Source organism: Cheilinus undulatus, linkage group 5, assembly GCF_018320785.1.
Source record: "Cheilinus undulatus linkage group 5, ASM1832078v1, whole genome shotgun sequence".
Lineage (NCBI taxonomy): Eukaryota > Metazoa > Chordata > Actinopteri > Labriformes > Labridae > Cheilinus > Cheilinus undulatus.
In genome coordinates this window covers 15,047,710-15,066,636 of record NC_054869.1, presented here as the reverse complement: position 1 = coordinate 15,066,636, position 18,927 = coordinate 15,047,710, and the positions used below count along the sequence as shown (strand labels likewise).

The 18,927-nt window shown below is 39.4% G+C and overlaps 1 protein-coding gene across 1 annotated transcript in view; it reads left to right on the top strand.

Annotated features, from left to right (window-relative positions):
• pdlim2 (PDZ and LIM domain 2 (mystique)) overlaps positions 1-18,927 on the top strand; it is a 62,517-nt gene that overhangs the window by 16,424 nt on the left and 27,166 nt on the right. The window contains exons 2-6 of the mRNA XM_041788645.1: positions 1,962-2,089; positions 7,835-7,986; positions 11,970-12,039; positions 12,502-12,647; positions 14,826-14,889. Coding sequence (XP_041644579.1) covers positions 1,997-2,089; positions 7,835-7,986; positions 11,970-12,039; positions 12,502-12,647; positions 14,826-14,889 — 525 coding nt within the window. The 5' untranslated portion in view covers positions 1,962-1,996. The remainder of the gene's footprint in view (positions 1-1,961; positions 2,090-7,834; positions 7,987-11,969; positions 12,040-12,501; positions 12,648-14,825; positions 14,890-18,927) is intronic.

Sequence of the window (18,927 nt, the reverse complement as noted above, 5' to 3'; positions counted from 1 at the left end):
GCAAAACAAAAAGAGGTTTAAACCGGCATTTAACTCAAATTTCAGGTTAAAGAAATGTTGCAACTTCTGTGATTTGAAAATTGCAGCAGGCAATATTGCAATTTAATCTAATTTTTGATTAAGTCATCAGAGTTTGTATAATCATGCTCAAATGACAAACACGGAAGCAGGCAAATCCATCTACTTTGCAAGGTTAGCAGGACCAAACAAGAAGCTGAGACTCTTTAGCTCTTACCTGTCTGCCTGTCATGATATAAATGTGATTGTTTCTCTGGTAGCTGACACAGAGGGCTGACAGGTCCAGCAGAGCAGAGAGGTGATTCCTCCAATGAGGTGGAAGCATTTTTTTTTTTTTTAGATTTACGAGCATCGCCTGATAAACCGCCCACACCATCCTGGAGCAGATCTACTGCCTCATTTTTCATTATTTTGAAGCTAAATTTTACAGACTTGGAGATGTTTAACTTGACTGAACTTTGACCTGGTGGTTCATAACACACTGGCCTGTCATACAACAAAAGCAAATACAGATTTGTTATCACTTTACAGAGACTTTAAGAGATTTTATTCTTTTTCAAACATGACAACAAAAAGTAATAAAACCAGACATTTGATAACCCTCTCTCTTACTCTAGCCGCTCATAACTCATAACGCTCAGAGTAAATACCAACAGATGCCTCATTGCTTCACACACATGGAACAAGGCTGTACTGGTCATCAGCGAACAGATTTGACACCCTGAGAGACAAGTCGTTAGTGTAATGATGGCAAATTCTGTACAGAAACATTGCCAGCAATATGTTCCATCTAGACTGTGGATAGGGAGCTTTTGGTTTTTGGCTATGTTTTTATTTTAACTTTACAGTACAGTAAAAACTCAGCGTTGAACATTTTGACAACCTTACGCCACAGAGGAGCTCATGAGGAAATTTACAAGAGTTGTGAAAAAAATCCCAAGTTCCAGACAGTAGCATCACCACACTGTCATCACCAATTATCATTTTACAGCATGTAATAATATGCAAGCTTGATCCTCGCCAGGAGTTCCAGATCTCCATCTGTTACTAGTCTTTTTTGTCATGTGTTTAGATTTGTGATGGATAAAAATAACTCAAAATACAACAAGATCATTAGATCTGACACTCAACCCTGTAATGGTTCAAATGGATTTTTATCATATGAAATGGGTTAGGGGCAATAAGGCTTACATATTGTGTTACAGCGGGATCTGTCCCTTATATTTCCTCGATGGGATTCCAACAAAAATAAGGAAAAAAACTTTTAAAATTCATAAGGTTTCACTCTACGGTGGTGTCTCTAATGATTTGACTTTAAAAGACATGATTTACAGTCTCAGATCCACAAATTCACAGCAGACTTTGTGGAAAGTAGAATCTATAAATTTTCATGCAAACCGAGCCATAAAATATAAAATATTCCCCGAAGAGCAGCGCTACAGAACAATGACATTTTGGAGAAGTTTATTTATGCAGCCCTCTTATAAACATGCCTTAAAAGAGCTACTAAACGATGTGTCATATATCTTTCTACACTTGTATACCATAGCCCTATACATTACACACAACGGTCGCAGAGGAACATGAACAAAACATTTGCCAGAGTTTTGTTTGTGTTTGTTTCTTTTCTCTCAAAAGAGCATTTGGATTTAATGAAACTCTTTGGCTTCACAGGCACTTTAGCAATGTTAGTCATGTGTCTTTGGTTTCAAATTCTTCCCATTCCTGTTTGATGTGGTTACACAATCCATGTCAGGGGGACTTAGGCCAGTGGAGGCGAAGTGTTGCTGCACATGAAAAGCAGTTTCGGCAAATGTTCATTGTCATCACCTGCTGTTGTGAAATTAAGCCTGAGCAGCAGAAACACGTGACCGATCCACTCATGTACATGTTTCATTCTCTGTTGCTCATGTTCCTTCTTTTTCTCCTTTTTTTTTTTAAAGGTTTTGACAAGAGTGTGTGCTAGACGGATATCTAAATGGCCCTGACAGTCAACTTAATCGGCCCGTCACCATGGGGCTTCAGGATATATGGAGGGCGAGACTTCAAGAAGGCCATAACTGTATCAAAGGTACTTGTCCTAATGTTTCTGCACCTTATCAAACCATATCCTCTGTTTTTGTAAAGGCTCAGTCTGTAATGGCATGTCACGCAAAGTCAACTTCCTCCTCACCACGTCTCTGTTCTTGTCTTTGTTTTTGTCCGCCGACTGTTATGTACCTATTTCCTTGACTACTGAACCCGTCAGAAAAGAATGGAAGTGGATTACATTAGAAGGAAACTGCTGATTACAGTTACAGTGGAAGTAGAGGTGGGAGGTGAGGGGTTTCTGATTCCACGTTGTAGATGGTGTTGGAGTTTTTCTTCTACTAATGTGCATGCATAGCCACGTGCATTAGTGAAATCAGACTTTGAACATGTGCATTTTGTTTTTACTTGCAATATTTTCCGAGTCATTTATAAACTAAGAGGAAGATAGACTAGAGGAAGTGGAAACCTCAACGCTGTTAGCAGACAGGGCACAGTAAATGCAGCCAGGAAATCTTACTCAGATCAACTTCTGCATGCCAGAGATACCCAGCTCTGGCCACCGCACATCCTGGACCACCTAACATGAGTTGGTCTAGAGACTAAAATTTTCACATCTAAATATTTCTAGAAACTTTGCCAGACAGGCTGCCCCTGAAATCTTCCTGACTTGCCTGCTCAGGTATTTCCCTCACAGTGGGAGACTTTCACAGCTTTTTACAGAGGGTGGGGGAGTCTACAGAGGCAGGACATGATGTCAGATGGACAACACAGAAATCACAGACAAAACAACAGCGTCCAGTGCTGAAGTGAGATGTTTTTTCCGTAATATCGATAATGCATGTCGTTTACTTACTCACAGTATCAACAATGAGAGGTAAAGCACAATCTGGCAAGCAGAGACAGGGTCTGAAACAGCTTCATTACATGCTGAAACAGTTTTGTGCTTGCATTGAGGTCATACCTCTCACTCACCTGTCCCTGTAAAGCAAAATCAGAAAATTGTCCCTGACACACTAGATATGTTGGAACAACATTGCTGTAAACATGTGAAAAGAGTGAAAGCTATGGGTGATGTTTGGATTTAGGCTGTTTGAAAGCTTTTCATCTCTTTAGGTTTAATTGAGTGATGCATGTGAGCCCCAAATGAACTGTCCCATCCACCCTAACTATGCTTTCATTGGAAATTAGCCACCAGCCAAATGCTGTATTTAGTTCAGTGTCTGATGAATTATCCCAACCTACCAGCCACAGTGGCAAGCAGGTTCAAATGTAAACTTAACAGAGAGATTTGTGACAGGAAACAATTTAGATGTAATCCTAGACTCAAACACAGAGGCAGGCAGCTGTGCTTGAAGACCTCAGCGCACTGTAATGCCAGGAAGCAGAATATCTGCAGGGGTGGTTGTCTTAGTCTCACTTGATCCTTGCGCAGCAGGACCTAGCATTTTTGCTAGCTAACAGTGTGCTTTAACTGGGGATGCACGATATTACTGGTATAATATCGGTATGTAAGGGTTAATGCTCAACGAGGTGTCCAATTATCAGAGATTAGACAACATGGAGACCTGAACCGTCCAACAGAACCTGTCTGAAGTTTAGTTAAGTGTCTGACAAAAGAAACATTATATTTCCCCCACATTCGTCACAGTTAAAGCCTTTGCTAATTTTCATGGAAGACTCATGTTTTGAAAGTCAGTATATTAAGTTCATTATGCAGCAACTTAACGACTCAGATGCCTCTCAAACACAGGAGAGAAACGCAAGCTTACATCACATATACACATAGAAAAAGGAAACAGAGGGGAGCCTGAAGTCTTTAAATGCAGGATGAGAAAATAAAACTCAGCACTTAACGGTCTGCCAGTCTGCATGGCTTCTGTCATACAACAAACTTAAAATACTTTAATATTTCTGTTATGCTCATCCAAGGGCCGGCCCTGAATTAAAAATTTAAGTGAAGCGGGGATGAAAAGTTTGCGTTCACACATGCAGCTCACCCTGAAAGTTTCAGGAGTTTTGTGCATCTTTAAAAGCACTGATACACAGGAGCTCCTCAAACCCATAAAGGATAAATGATGGCAGAGCACCAGTGCTTTTCAGAGCCCATGGCTTCAAAAGCATTTATTGTTCACCCCATCTTAGCAAGTTATGCTAGAAAAGCAGGTCTTCTCTTGATTGGTGGCCTTTTTGTCTTGATTTTGTTACTGCTGCCCAGTAAACAACACCAGCGTTTTTGTTTGTCTCAAATATCAAACGGGCTCTCTGAAGCAACAGAGATTCCTGCAGAGGGAGAAACTCCACCGCTGGGATTAGTCTGTAAAGTCCAGTTTGACAAACGTCTTGTCTCAGCCCCCTTTCTGCCCTGCTGTGAAGCAGCCAAAGGGTTGGCCTATATGAAGTGCTTGCTGCTTGGCAGAGACACAACATGGATGCCCTCTTTCTTTTATTATTGTTGCCCTGAAAGATGGCTCACCTCTGATTCACTCGGGCACAGACCCTGGAATAGAGCCCCCAACTGCTCCCTAGTGTTTATGTGAAACCAGGCGTGTCCTGATCAGAAAAGGCACACACTACTGTGGGTCACCACAGCAATGCTTAATTGCCTCTGGAGTGGGCCCACAGACATGGCACCTCTGCCCTCTAGGCTGGCAAAACTGACAAACAGTCAGTTGACTGGGACTCTCTTTGCATCCATTTATATCCATCATTTTGACTTTCATCTTCACTGATGAGCTGTTTCTTTTTTTATTTCTTTTATTGCCTCGTTCTGTTTGTAATTAGGATGTGAGAAGTGTTTGTGGCGAATGCCATACTTCTCTCTAAAGGTTAGGCAGCAGAAACATCGACATTTTGCCTTTTTGTTTTTGTGAGACTGTGTTTAGATGATTAAATAAAGCTCAAAGTAGTGGCTAAGATGTTATGTTCCGGCCCATTACTGTGGAATTCCCTCTGATGTGTGGGTATAACATTGGCTTTGACATGCAGTGAGGCTGGATGCAAAGGTCAGGCCCAGTCAAACCATCAAGTGGTGTCACACTAATGACTTGTCCCTCAGGGTGTCATGAATCTGTCGACTGATGACTGACACTGCCTCCTTCCAAGTCTGTGAAGCGCTGTGGCGTCTGTAGGTATTTACTCTGAGTGTTGTGAGTTATCGAGACAGACAGACACATCAAAGCAACAATATATAACTTTCCACCTTCAAACAGTTGTTTCAAATTCAATAAATGCTACAATAACTATCCTCAGGGGTAATGGCGTCAACCCTGTTTCCACAGAGCGCCTGGGTGGCCTGCTTTCAGCGCTGTCTGACTTTGGCTGTGGGCAGTCAACTTCTCCCACAAGAAGTGCATTTTTATAGTGTTTAAGGATGCATGATATTGGATTTTTGCTCAGACAGGCCTATGTTTCCAAACTCATCTTGGATATTTAAGGCTGATATATGATACTACTGATATGTACAGTACTATGTAGAACTTTCAGGCCAAAAATTAGGGCTGAAATATGGCATAGATGTGGCTAGAAAGCTGCCTAAGGGCTCTGTCGGGTGGGAAGGAGGATTGACACAACTGCAGTTGTGCTCTGGATGTCCTTGCATAGTACCAGGGACATGGGACAATATTCTGTTGAAATATAATAACGTCTTTAGGGGTAGAGTAAGGGGTTGATGTGGCTAGCAACAATAGCCTTGGTTACTGTCTGGGCCAGGAAGTATGGTTGCCACGAGCCCCTGGGTGTGCTGTGGATGTCCTAAGAGCCCGAAACCTGCTGGTGGTCTCGGGGCATATCACCGGGTGTGAAATGGCCTGGACAAAAGAGATGCCGTCAAGCTTGACCTGGCTGCTAAAATGACATATGTGTGTTGACATATGTTGAGCTGGACTCTAGCCACCCTTCCCACCTCTCCAGCCCTGGGTGGTGCCATGTTGGGCCGTGTGATGAATTCTTATTTTATTAAAAAGAGACGCGTTATTCTAACTGACATAACTTCTGAACCATAAATCATAGCCATTTGCTTGTTTTTCCTCTGAAAGCGCTCTGTTGTGTTATTCTAATGGTCCTGGCCTTCTTAGCTCTTATACAAAACATTTTCTAGCAAGCCTGGAACTTTGGTTACTTTCTGAGGTCTTTAAAGATTAAATACACACCAGTAACTCTCATATTTAACATCTTTTTATCTATTTGATAATCCATTTCTCTATCATCCGTGCTGCTAGCGACTAAAACTGTCATCATATTGTCTCTTTGTTTCCCACAATGCATTGTGACGGGGCTGTGACAACCAATGACGGGCTGTTTCGTCGTCATGTTCCAAACAGCACATGTGCACAGACTTTGAAACTGGACAAGAAAGCCTGAATGACTTATAATGGAGAGAAAGACACAGAGAGGCTGTGATGTGACCCTCAGAGTCACTGCAGACAGGAACTGCTTTGAATAATGACTCAAATTGCCAAAAATGCAAGGACTTTTATTTATTAAAGTGAATGTTTTGAAGACTTTTTGTCACAGAAAGATGTTTTTTTTTTTTTTTTCACTTTTTGGTTCCCAAGAGAGGGGAGAACAAGTTTGTGCAAAAAAACCCTTAGTCATTATTGTTTACTGTGTAATACATGAAAATCTTTGCGTTTTAATTTCCATTTCGTTTTTTCCTTTTATCTTTATAGTCCTTTAACTTTTTAAAAAATTCAAATGACATTACTTCATCATACATATTCTTAAAGCCCAGGTTGTCTTAAAAAAGAATGTTTAGAATTTGACTGTGCACTACAGATTGATGATTTACAAGCTTTTTAAGACAAAAAGTCCAGGCGAGACATAATGGTTCAAAAATAGCTTATGGCTCAAATGGTAAAAGAAATATTGTACCTTCTATAATCTGAAAATTGATTAATTTCTCAGCCTTACTCTCCTGTATAGCCCCCTAACTGTAGACTTCATGTCAGCAGTTAACTGCCCATAAACATTCTCCACATGCAAACAGTTTGGAAATAACGGGCTGTAGACATTAGCGAAGTCATATTTGTGCAAACTCTGGTAATACTGGATGCCGATTTAGCTTAAAATAATCATTTAGATACTTTTTAAAAGTAATTGTGCATATTAAATCCCGTCACAATAATAATGGGGAGCGGGGGATTGCAATGAGATAATTTCCTCAAATCGTTCAATCCTACTGTGCACTTTCCTCAAGTGCAGATGTACTTTGAGACGTTTTTGTGGGCAGTACATGGAAGCAGATTCCTTTATATTGTTTTTTTAAGAGTGTTAATGGATTAAGGTTGTCATTTTTTTATATATTTTTGATGCCCCATGTTTTGAAATAATACAATAGAGTTTTTTAGAGATCAATATAGTATCAAAAAGTGGCAAAGCTTTGAAAAGAAACTCGCTTATTGCTATATCTTTAAGAGCTGCTGTAAGTAAAGGCTCTGTCTCAATGGCACACGTTTGTTAGAAATGTATTGCTACCTTGGATATCTAGAACTCCTTTTTGGTTTTATTAGCATGGTATCCAAACAGGTATCCATATTGATAGGTTTTTTATCAAGGTTTAAAAGTCTGGTATTACGACAGCCTTAGCCTGGAGTGTGAAGCGCCTCGTCAACACCTTTCTCATTTACTCATTCATTATCACTGAATGTCAGTGTGACAAATTAGCCTCACAGCCATGACATACAGAGCTGTCCTCGCCTGCCAGATGGATAACATCCATTAAGTTATGTTCAGAGCAGGACCCTGGGGCCAGTCGAACCTAACTGGAGCTCATTCTTCTCTTCAACAGGTCAATGGGGGCAGCAAGGCCGAGAAAGCAGCCCTGCAACCTGGTGACATTATCTTGGAGATCAATGGTGAAAACACAGCCAACATGCTGAACATGGAGGCCCAGAACAAGATCAAGAACTCCCAGACTCAGCTGCAGCTACGCGTGGAGAGGTACAGAAATGATGCTTGTGCCATGACTTTTACTGACACTGTAATATTGGGCTAATATGAAACATAAAGACTTACAGTACAGCCCTGTGACACATTCTTCAGAAAAGCTCCCTATAAGAGCCTCTATTTTTGTAATATTTTGTGTCTGCAGGAGTGCAGCAGCTTCAGCTTCTGTCTTCTTTACACTGTTTTTAACTTTATCATGTGAGCACTGTACAAACAAGTGATTGTAATCAGGGGAAATGCCAGCATGTATGAGAGCCACACTGTTCCCTGCCCTCGTCCTCCTTAATAAACCTTCTTTTGCCAAGGCCTTGTTTGGATGAACAAGAGCTGGCTGCTAAAAAACATTTATTTTGAGCCAGCTCTGCCCTGGGCTGGCATTTTGATTAAATGTCCTCCCTAAATTCTCATTTCTTGTAACTGCTGCCCTGTCACTTTTTTAAAGTCCTTCTTTCTTATGCAAACAGACACATGCACAAACACGCTCTCTCACGCACGTGCACTTCCACATATTTCCTCTTTGGATGTCCTATGTCCATGTGAGTGAATTTTTCCCTGCTGACATCATGTCTCCAGCCAAGCCAGAAACAACACCAGCACTTCTTGGCTGCCCGGGACAATGCCACTGTGCCATGTCTTTTATCCCACTCTGTATGCTGTCTGTGATTTTTAGCAGCGAAAACTCCTGTGTGTTTTTAAGTCTACATCCTTACAACACTACTCAACCCTGTAGCATATATAAAATACATTCAGACAAGGGTTTTGTAATTGAGTAGTACAGATTTGCAATGTTTAATTTGCTCTTGCTAAGTTGAGTGTGCTCCCTTTTTCCAGCTCAACATCTGGTATGCGGGCACTGCCAGCCTTCACACAGATGGTGTTTCCCAATGTTAGAAGCTTGCATCAGCTCTTCTCAGCGCAGAGGAGTGTTTTTTAGGCGTGTCTGCTGTGTACAGTAGCAGTGGTTTGTTGTTGGTGTGTCCAACATTTGCAAACCTTGCTTATTTTTACATGACAAAGAAACCACATCATCACAATCTTACCATTTTCCCCTTTCGGCCATTTAGTCTGGATATTTTTGCAGCTTTTTGTTTGGTCTTCATGATGCCTTGTGCATGGTGTCATATGATCCACATGTTTTTGTCTCTGCGATCCTGTCATGCTCTCTGAAAGACTAATTTTTAAAAGTTTTTTTTATCTTTGTATCGCTTTTATAAATCAATTATGGTCAATATAATTAGTTTTTTTTTTAACAAAAAAAGAAACCAAAAGACACTTTAATGTCAACATGAAAACAGACTTCTACAAACTAATGTCAATTAAATAAATGATGTAACGTAAACTAAGTGACTATATAAATATTTGCCCCCTTTAAAGTGACTAACCTAATTCAACAGAGGTCCAGCAAATAGGTGATAGTAGTCTCACAATTAATGACATGGGAGTCACCTGAGTGAAGGGAATGTGTCTCAACTGATTGTAATATAAAGACACCTGTGTCTGGAAGGTCCAATGAATCAATATTCCTGACTACCATTACACCATGGAGACAAAAGAACACTCAGAGAGAAGGTTATTGAATAGCATGAGCCAGGGGATGGATAAAAAAAAAATCCAAGGCCAAGAGTTCAAGTTAAATCCATCCTGAAGAAATGGAAGGAATATGGCACATGTGTAAATCAGCCTAGATCAGGCCGTCCTCACAAATCGAGTGACAGTGCAGAGAAGGAGACTAGTGAAAGAGGCCACAGAGACACCTACAACTACTCTGAAGGAATAACAAGCTTCAGCAGGGGAAATGGAAGAGACTGCATACAACATTTGACCGGGTTCTTCACCAGTCAAACCTTCATGGGAGAGTGTCAAAGAGAAAGACACTGTTGAAAAAAACTAATTAAATCTTGACTAGATTTTGCCAAAAGGCATGTGGGTGGCAAAGGTGCTTTTTGTCCATCAGACAAGACAAACACTGCACATCACCACAAACATACCATGCCCGCTGTGAAGCACTGTGGTGACAGCATCATGCTGTGGGGGTGCTTCTTGTCAGCTGGCCCTGGAAGGTAGAGAGTAAAATAAATGCAGCAAAATATAGGAAAATCCTGGAGGACACTCTTATTCAGTCAGAGAGCTATGGTGTGGGAGACGGTTTATTTTCCAGCAAGACAATGACCCAAAGCATTCAGCAAAAACAACACAGAAATGGTTTAAAGACAACAAGCTCAATATTCCTGAGGGGTTGAGTCAAAGCCCAGACCTCAAGCCAGTAAAGAATTTGTGGCTGGACTTAAAAAGGGACTCCTCAAGCTCGATCCGCATGCAACCTGACAGAGCTTGAGCAGTTTTGCAAAGAGGAATGGAGTAAAATTTCAGTGTCAAGACCAGCAGCTCATAGCTCACCTGCTCTCATTATGGAAGTTGAGTGAAAGCGAAAATGACGCTATTTTGGTAATGTTGATGAATGGTGTCAGAAGAGCAGAAACACAAGAAGTTAAACATCCCTATCACCTAAGTATAGTGTGATTGTGATTCTGTGGGATATGCTGGACTTTCTAAATATCAATGAAGCTCAGGAATCACACCAGTATCCAACTTTTTATGACCAGTACCAAAGAATGTAAAGCTGTCTGCATCTTGAAGTTCTCACAGCTTGACAAAGTATGGACTTTTAGTTTGTAAAAGAGAGATTTTTTAGAAGTCTCCTCAATAATAAGTTTATTGATTTTTCACTCCTCACTATGGAGAGGTATTCTTACAATGCACGTCTGAAGAATCTGCCCTCGGGCTGGTTTCTTTCACGTCTACTCGTTGACAGCCTGAATCAGCAGAGAGTCTGAAGTGCTGATTTATCACACATTTGCATCTCTGTGATATAAAGCCAGTGTTGTGCTTTCAGCAGTGGTAAAATCAGGTTATTTATAGAGGCTCTGGGATGAGCACTGACCTTACTTACACCTCACTGACCATGCCTTCCTGAATTTTTTTATAAACATGGTATTAAGTGGAAGTGTAAAACACAGAATGAGCATTGTCAGCTGTGCACTTCCTTATTTATTACTTTTTCAGTCCTGCAAACATTCATGTCTCTCCTATGGGAAGAAAAAGTCTTGCAACTGCTGTATCAGTTTTTCATCTTTTTGCCATCTCTTTCTTGTGCGCTGTATGTGGAGCCCAGGCCACGAGAGGTGTGTTTCTGGGTGATTTACCACAGGCATCCAGGCCTTCCTGTGTGCCTCATTACCCCAGGCTCAGCTGAAAGCCAGTCAGCCTCTGGCCCTGCAGCCGGGACGAGGGGGGGTACTATGTTTGCATTGGCTCCTATACTGCCCATATTCCCCTCTCCAAATTCAATGATGGAATTGCTCACAGAATATGTTTTCTATTTGAGAAACGTCAAACAAAAGTGACTGGTTGAAGAGATGAGATCCATCAGGAGGACTTTAAAAGGGGACTGAGTATGCAGTGCTTCCATAGAATTCTCAATAATTCATGAGAACAAACTGATGTGAGCTCAAGACGTTTGAAAAGAGATGTCAAGAAATGAATCTCAGCAGAGGACTGAGAATTATGACCCTACTGAGAATGTCTCAGTTTTCCTTTACTCAGCATTTTCCTGCAAGTTCTTGAACATGTTACAAGCTTTGACTCCATCAGCTTTTCCAGGATGTCATTTAGACCACTTCTGCTTTTTTTCCTAATTCTTTTTTGTTTATATACGCACAATCAGAAATTGGCTTTTTTACTAGGTACATTTACACATACCATACAAAGAATTTTACTTGGTGTGTTGTTGCAAAAAAACAATGGAAGAATAAGGAATAGTAAGAGGCTCTAAAGCAGCAGCACTCTGCCCGACAGGGGAAAAATAGAATAAGGTAGAAATAAAAATTAACAACATTGTGATCTGTTTTTTTCTAAATGCTGGAATGAAACTGCAGTGATTCAGATATTAGCACTGTTGACATTTTCTCTCTTTGAAGACCTGAACTTGCCGCACCTGGACAGACCAACGGCATCAGCACCCCAGAGCAGCTCTCTGCATGCATCCAGGTCAGTGCTGCAGCTTTCCAGAGGCTTTAATCTGACTTAATAACTGGGAATCATACAGGGATTTTATGTGGAGAACCTTATAGTTATGATCTGTGAAACCGTGCCTGTTTTGACTACTCTGGATATGCATCTATAACTCTACTAATTCATGCACAGCACATCTGTTTACTACATATCTGCTTATTTTTATTGCTTCAAGATGGGGGCTGTATAAGCAATGTTTATGTACTTGTCTCTCTGTTTTACTGAGATCACAATGAGTCCCAAACCAGCACCTACAACACACTGTAAATATCAGTCTGTAAAACATTTTTTCTTTTTCATGTAACTTTTAATTTTGTGTACTTTTGTGTGCTGACGTTCTTAGAGGTGCCCCTAATTTACAACCTTCAGTCTTTGTACTGCAAAAAAGCAACATCAAAATCATGTAACATCCAACTGGCTGATGTTTTTATTTTTTAGGAGGCAGTAATTGTGAGTCGTGATGAGAATCAAAACTACAGAGAGTACATCTCCAGCCCTGCATCGCTGTCTCCTGGACCCTACTCTCCAAATCCTCCTGCCAGCCCTGATGGGAAGAGAGACAGACTGACACCGACCAACAAGAGGTAGCTTAATGGAAATCAGCATTTTTTATGTAAAAGCTTGCAGATATAATTCCACTTTGACTAAAAGAATGAGTTACACAGTTTGATATCAGTGCATTTTTGATTAAATGAAGGTTTCTGGTGCAGATGCCATTTGCCTTTTTTGAAGTGAATCAATTGTACAATCTAAATAATCTAATCTGGGTGACAAAATAAAGAAATTATCAGAATCTTTTTAAAAAAGCTTTACAGGAACTCTAAAATTAGCTTTTTTGGAGCATATGGACTTAACTGAACCCTCCTCCACTGCGTTGTCACTGTGCTTTTCGAGAGAAAGGGTTACTGAAAGGATTTAGAGTCAAACACATTCGATCTGGTTACACGTAAATAACAGTTTGGACAATCAAGAGTGAAACTTTAGATTTAAAGGACATTCTTTCTGCTTGAACAGACTCAAAGATAAAGTCTGAGGACATTTCAGAGATGGACATTTCAGATGGACAGTCGAGTCTTTTTCAGGAACCCGTCCATTCACTGCTTCAATAGGCTTAAATCTCAACAAAAGGGTGCAACAAGTGCTCTCTTGACTCCACAACAGGCCCAGAGTCAATAGGTTTGGGAATAACAGACAGAAAGTGGAGCCATGGGATTGTACTGTAGTAACAAAAGATATGCATAGGATATCACATTCCTGCGTTTGTGTTCACGTTAACAAAAGACCGAATGTGGAACGTTCACCATGCCGCTCTCTCTGAGCGAGTTCATCTGTTTACTCTCTACGACAAGTTTTACTGGGTCAAAGGTCAGCCTCAGATTTAACCTTCATTTGGACTTTAGATTGTGTAGTTTATGCGTGATACACTTTCTGAAACAGTGTTCCTCAACTGCTCTAGCGTCAGGACACATCGCCACCTTTTTCATGAGAAATCACAAAACAAACGCAAACAAGGTCATTGATGCTGGGAGGACATGCATCCACACATTAATTTTTCCTCGGTATCCATGATAAAATTTACATTTTGGGTGTTTTCTAAAGAATAAGGAAATGTATAGATTATCATTGAAGAAACAGCTTTGCAAATAAGTCAAGATGTTGAGGGCAAATACCAACAGGTTCATCCTCAAAGGACCCCTAGAAATAGGCAAAAATACCCCAATTTTGACTAGTTTATTCAAAATGGCAGAATTCCTGTTGCAGATAGGCTGTTAATCCAAGAGGCTTTTTTGTAGATCCTGCCAAGCTAAATCAAATCCTAAAATTTTATTTTTCTAGACAAAGTTAAAGGAGGGGGCTTTATCTTTGAAAACTGTTACAGGGTGCTATGGAGGCAGTTTGGGTTATGCATATTTACAACCCACAAAATGTTGCAATTTTCTGTCCTGATGCATCTGCAAAATTTCAAGACTTTTGAGCATGTTGAAGTCCTCAAAAGTGCATCAAAAGCTAAGAAGAGTAATAATCCTTTGACTTAGGAATAAAAATTAGATCCCTGGCTCGCACCACTCGGTGTTGGGTTCCTAAATAATCATCAGGGCGAAATTCAAGAAAGAGAAACATGTATTGTTATGACACACTCTTGAAACCCACTGAGAGCATTCCTGCAACCCACCCCACCATTAAGGAACCACGTCTCGAAAGCATCACTGATTCTGGGAATAATTTTATTAATTCAAGCATGTATGCTATTAATATTACTGCATTATGCAAAGATGAGTATAGAATTTCCACCCTCACTGTACAGAAGTGAAGCCAAAACACCCCATTACTGAAATATTTCACTGGTGATGGCAGCTTAGTTTAGATGGCAGTGTTTATTCCCATGATCAACATCTTTTATCTTTCTCTGTAGTATTTTACCTAGATTCAGAGTGACACTTTCAAATGTCTCACCCCATCCTCCATCCAGATCATTGAGTTTATCTCATAAAGAAATAAAGAAACCTTAAAATATAAGGTTATGTATAACTTTAATAATTTTGCTCTTTTGCCCACTTTGAAAAATTGTCCAAAAATGAAATGAATGAAACTAATTTAAAAGTTGATACTGAATCATTTTAACATCACAGCTCTAACCATGCACATAAATATACTTAGCAGACAAGAATGTTTAATTTGGTTAATCTAGCAGATATCTGACAAACTGAAGTATTTACTCAGTGATGACAGTAATACTCTTTTTTTTTATCTTTGTGTTACAGCGTCCAGCTGCGCTCCTGGTCTCCAGAGGAGAAGAGTAACAGACTGTCCAGACCGCTGTCACAGGTTGGTGTCTGCTCTTTTTTTAAACTTGTGCCTACAGCTGCTGTTTTTACCTCTGAAAGCACTCACAGCCTCAGAGCACTTCTCTCCAGTGTCTATTCTCGTTAGGTTACAAAGGTTTACTTCCACTTCTCCCTGTAGTATAAGTAAGGTCTGTTCTATATTGTTCTATGCTATTTGAATTTTCTTTAATTGAATAAAAATAACTATGAAAATAAACTAACGTTACAATTCTGATACTATTATCGGAAATACATCCAATACTGGTGACAATGTGGGTACTTGCATTAGTGAGTACATACCAGCGTAGTTGTAAACAACAAGATTTGACACAGGTTGCCGTTCTAGTGATGCTTTCCATGTCATTGAAAGCTTCTCTGGAAGTTTGGTGACTTTTTGTGTACTCTAACAATTAAATCTGCACTGGTAGATCTGATATTAAACCTCTTTTTATCAATTCATTAAATCTGTTTCTATTATTTATCACCACTAACTCAAATGCTAACAGCCATATTGTTTTCCAAGAGAATGCTTAGTTAGAATCCGTCAACCAATGGCAGGCTGTTCACATCAAGCTGTGTCAAACTGCACATGCTTAAACAGTCAGCTCATTGTGGATATTGCCTGAATAGAGCATAATAGAGAGAAAGAGATAGAGCCTGTGATGTGGCCCTCTGTGTCAGTGTAATTTTAATATTTAGCAGTAAAACTCACAGTAACTAGCAGAAAAAAAAACAACTTTAAGTGTCACACAGAGACTGTACATTACTATTTTATTTATTAAGCCATGTCCTGAGTTCACTGTAGTGCTAAAATAATGTGCTATTTTTCCACAGCACAGTTGGTGCAGAAAGTTTGCTGTAGTTTCGGATCAGTGCTAGGCATTAGCCGATACCTAACAGCTCCAGTATCGTAATGGTATCAGGAGGAAATAATGGTGTTGGAACATCTCTAAAGACATGAAGGAATCCTGTCGTGACCTAAGTAGCAGCTGTAGAACAGGAATTTACACCCGTAAAAAGATTCATCTGATATCTGCTGTTGCTGCAAGGGCTCTGCTGTTGACAAAGCTGATTTTAAAAGTCCTGCTGTTCTTAATTCTGATTGGTCAGTGAGAGAGAGATGCTAGCTATGTTAAGGCTCAGTTGGTACAGCTATATCCACAAGATCATATCATATTTTTATTTTAACTGGCTCAGTTTAATAATATAAATTTAACATTGTTGATTTGAATTATCCTTGTTGAGTCATAATAATCAGAAATAAAGTAAAGAGTAAAATGATTTGAAAAAAGTCAGGAAAGTGGGAGAAGAATGAATTTGTTTTCATTTCATATTTTCAATTTTGCATCTCACAATTACGACTTCAAGTTCTGGTTTCAACTTTTTATTCCACATTTTGACCTATTCAATTAATAATTTTGACTTTTTATCTCATATCTTCACCTTTTAAACTCTTGATTTTGAATTTTCTCATGTTTTGACCTTTCAACTCCTAATTTTGACTTTTCAATTAAAATTTAAAAATTTCATCTCGTATTTTGACTTTTAAAAATCATGAGTTCAAATTTTATTCTATACTTTGACTTTTATAAATCATGATTGCAAATTTTTATCACAGATTATGACCTTTAAAACTCATCATTTCAAATGTTGTTTCATATTTTGACTTTTAAAACTCATAATTTCAGTTTTTGTTTTGTATTTTGACTGTTAAAACACATGATTTTAAATTTTCATTACAGAATATGACTGTTAAAACTAATGATTTCCAATTTTGTCTTTTATTTTGACCGTTAAAAATCTTGATTTTAAATTTTCATCACAGATTTTGACTGTTAAAACTCATGATTTCAAATTTTATCTTGTATTCTGACCTTTAAAAATCTTGATTTTAAACTTTCATCACAGATTAGGACTGTTAAAAATCAACAAATGTCAGTATCAATCCATTCAACTTTCTGTCTCATATGTTTGCCTTTTAAATACATTATTCTTACTTTACATGTCATGCTTTGACCCTTTGAACTATTAAGTTTGAGTTTTCAGCTCAGTCTTTGAGCCTTTAGACTTATCATTTTGACTTTTTTAATCTCAAAATCACGTATCATCAGTGCTTCAGCTGAGGGCTGAAAATGCTGGGCTGCTTTTGCTTTGTGTGAAAAATGAGAAAAGCATTCTGACAGCAGACCGTACATCTGAGACGCCGTCTGTGTCAGAACGGCGTCTGAGACGGTTTGCTGTAAGCAGTCATTTGGTACATTTGGTCATATTCATGCGTATGCTGGGATGTGAGCTTTCACTGTTCTGCAGATTTCTCTCTGTCAGTTTAACCAAGTTGTTTGTGTGTCCTTCAACTCCTTTGTCTCAGTCTAAAACAAAAACAGGGTTAAATTATTAGCCTTTCTTTTGAGTTATTAGTCTCTGATGGCACAGAAAATGTCCTCCAAACCCTTTGTGGACTCCTCTGTAATATTTCTCTGCCTCTAATACAGGCAGCTTAAAGAGAGAGTTTGACATTTTAACAGCAGGGAGTGAATAAACTTCAAAGGTCAGCCATAGAAAATATCAGACATTAGGCTGAACACCAGTCTGGAGCTGCTTCATTCATAGCCTGCTAGAAAAAAAAAAAAAAAAGATTTCTTTTTATCCAAACAATAAACCTAACCTTTGCTTGTCTGAATGGAGACTCATTAGTCTCAGTGAGCTGTAAAATATGGCATGTGGTAAAAAACAGACTTGGGGTTATCATGAGACTGCAGCTAAGCTATGCTCTGCTTATTCACCATTCCAACAACAAAACCAGAGAGGGCTACTGAGGCGTCTGGAGAGACTTCAGTGACTTAAAGAGTGAAAATGTTGTGGGAAAGTTCGTCATAAGCTATGTCAGCTATGTCTTCAAGCCCTGGTCCCACTAAAGATACAGCATGTGAGATGACAGAGCAGGAAAAAACATACAGGACCTTTGAATCAGCATGAGGAATCCCAGCCGTATTTATAAATCTGGACATCACACAAAGTTAGACAAATATGCAGAGGTTTGAACTTCAAAACAGAGGAGCGTTCCTTCTAAGAGGCAGCTGGCTGAGAAGGTCCATTTTTAACATTTCTCTTCGAGTTTGGGATTCTTTGTGTTGTTTACATGTTAAATAGAAATCAGATGTACTGTCACTCACAACGGAGTCCGCTCTCTGGGACTCTGAGACATTTTCATCTCTCTCACACTGGGAGAAAGATGAACGTCAAGCCATGATGTAACCACGCTCTTTAAGGGATGCTTTCATTCCTTATGCTGAACACTTTTGACTTATCTCTATTGAGATTAAATGTGGCCCTAGATAAATACAGCCTCAGGAATGTAAGAGCAGAGTCGCTCCTAATAATTAATTTGATGTCACTGAAAAGCCACATGGCATGCTGTCTCCTTCCAAGCTGTTTTAGAGCAAGGAGGGCATGCAGGACGTCTGTGTGCAGACATGAATCAGCCCTCGGACCGACTCACTCTTCAGGCTGATTCTGCTGACATGAGTGTGATATGTGGTGTTCATTTAGACGGCTGACGCCTCAGGCGGACAACAGGCTGGACTGAAGATGATAAAGCTGTCTAGGCTTAAATCCTTATTAATTTTTCTAGGTTAAAAATAAATTAAAGTTGAACCTTTGCAGATTTCCGTTTTAAGATTTGGCACTTTTTAAGGGGAACTCCACTCATGCTTCACATGAAGATCGCTTTATCTGAAAAAATAGCTACAAAGCCTGTGAAACAGATGTATAATACGACCCAGAGCTGGGCTTTTTTAAATGACATCTGCAGCGATATTTTAGCTCTGTAATTCAATAAAAAGCCTTTTAAAATTTTTGATAATTGGATATTTTTGTCACTACATGTTAAAAATGGTAAAATCCATGTTAGTTTTATATGCAGTAATATCAAAAAAGTGTCAAAGGTTGAAACAAACCCAACTCAGAAAGGAAGACAGAGAACATTGGCTGTTAAAGAGTTCTTAAAAGACAATAAATACACTTTAACCTCTGCACAAAA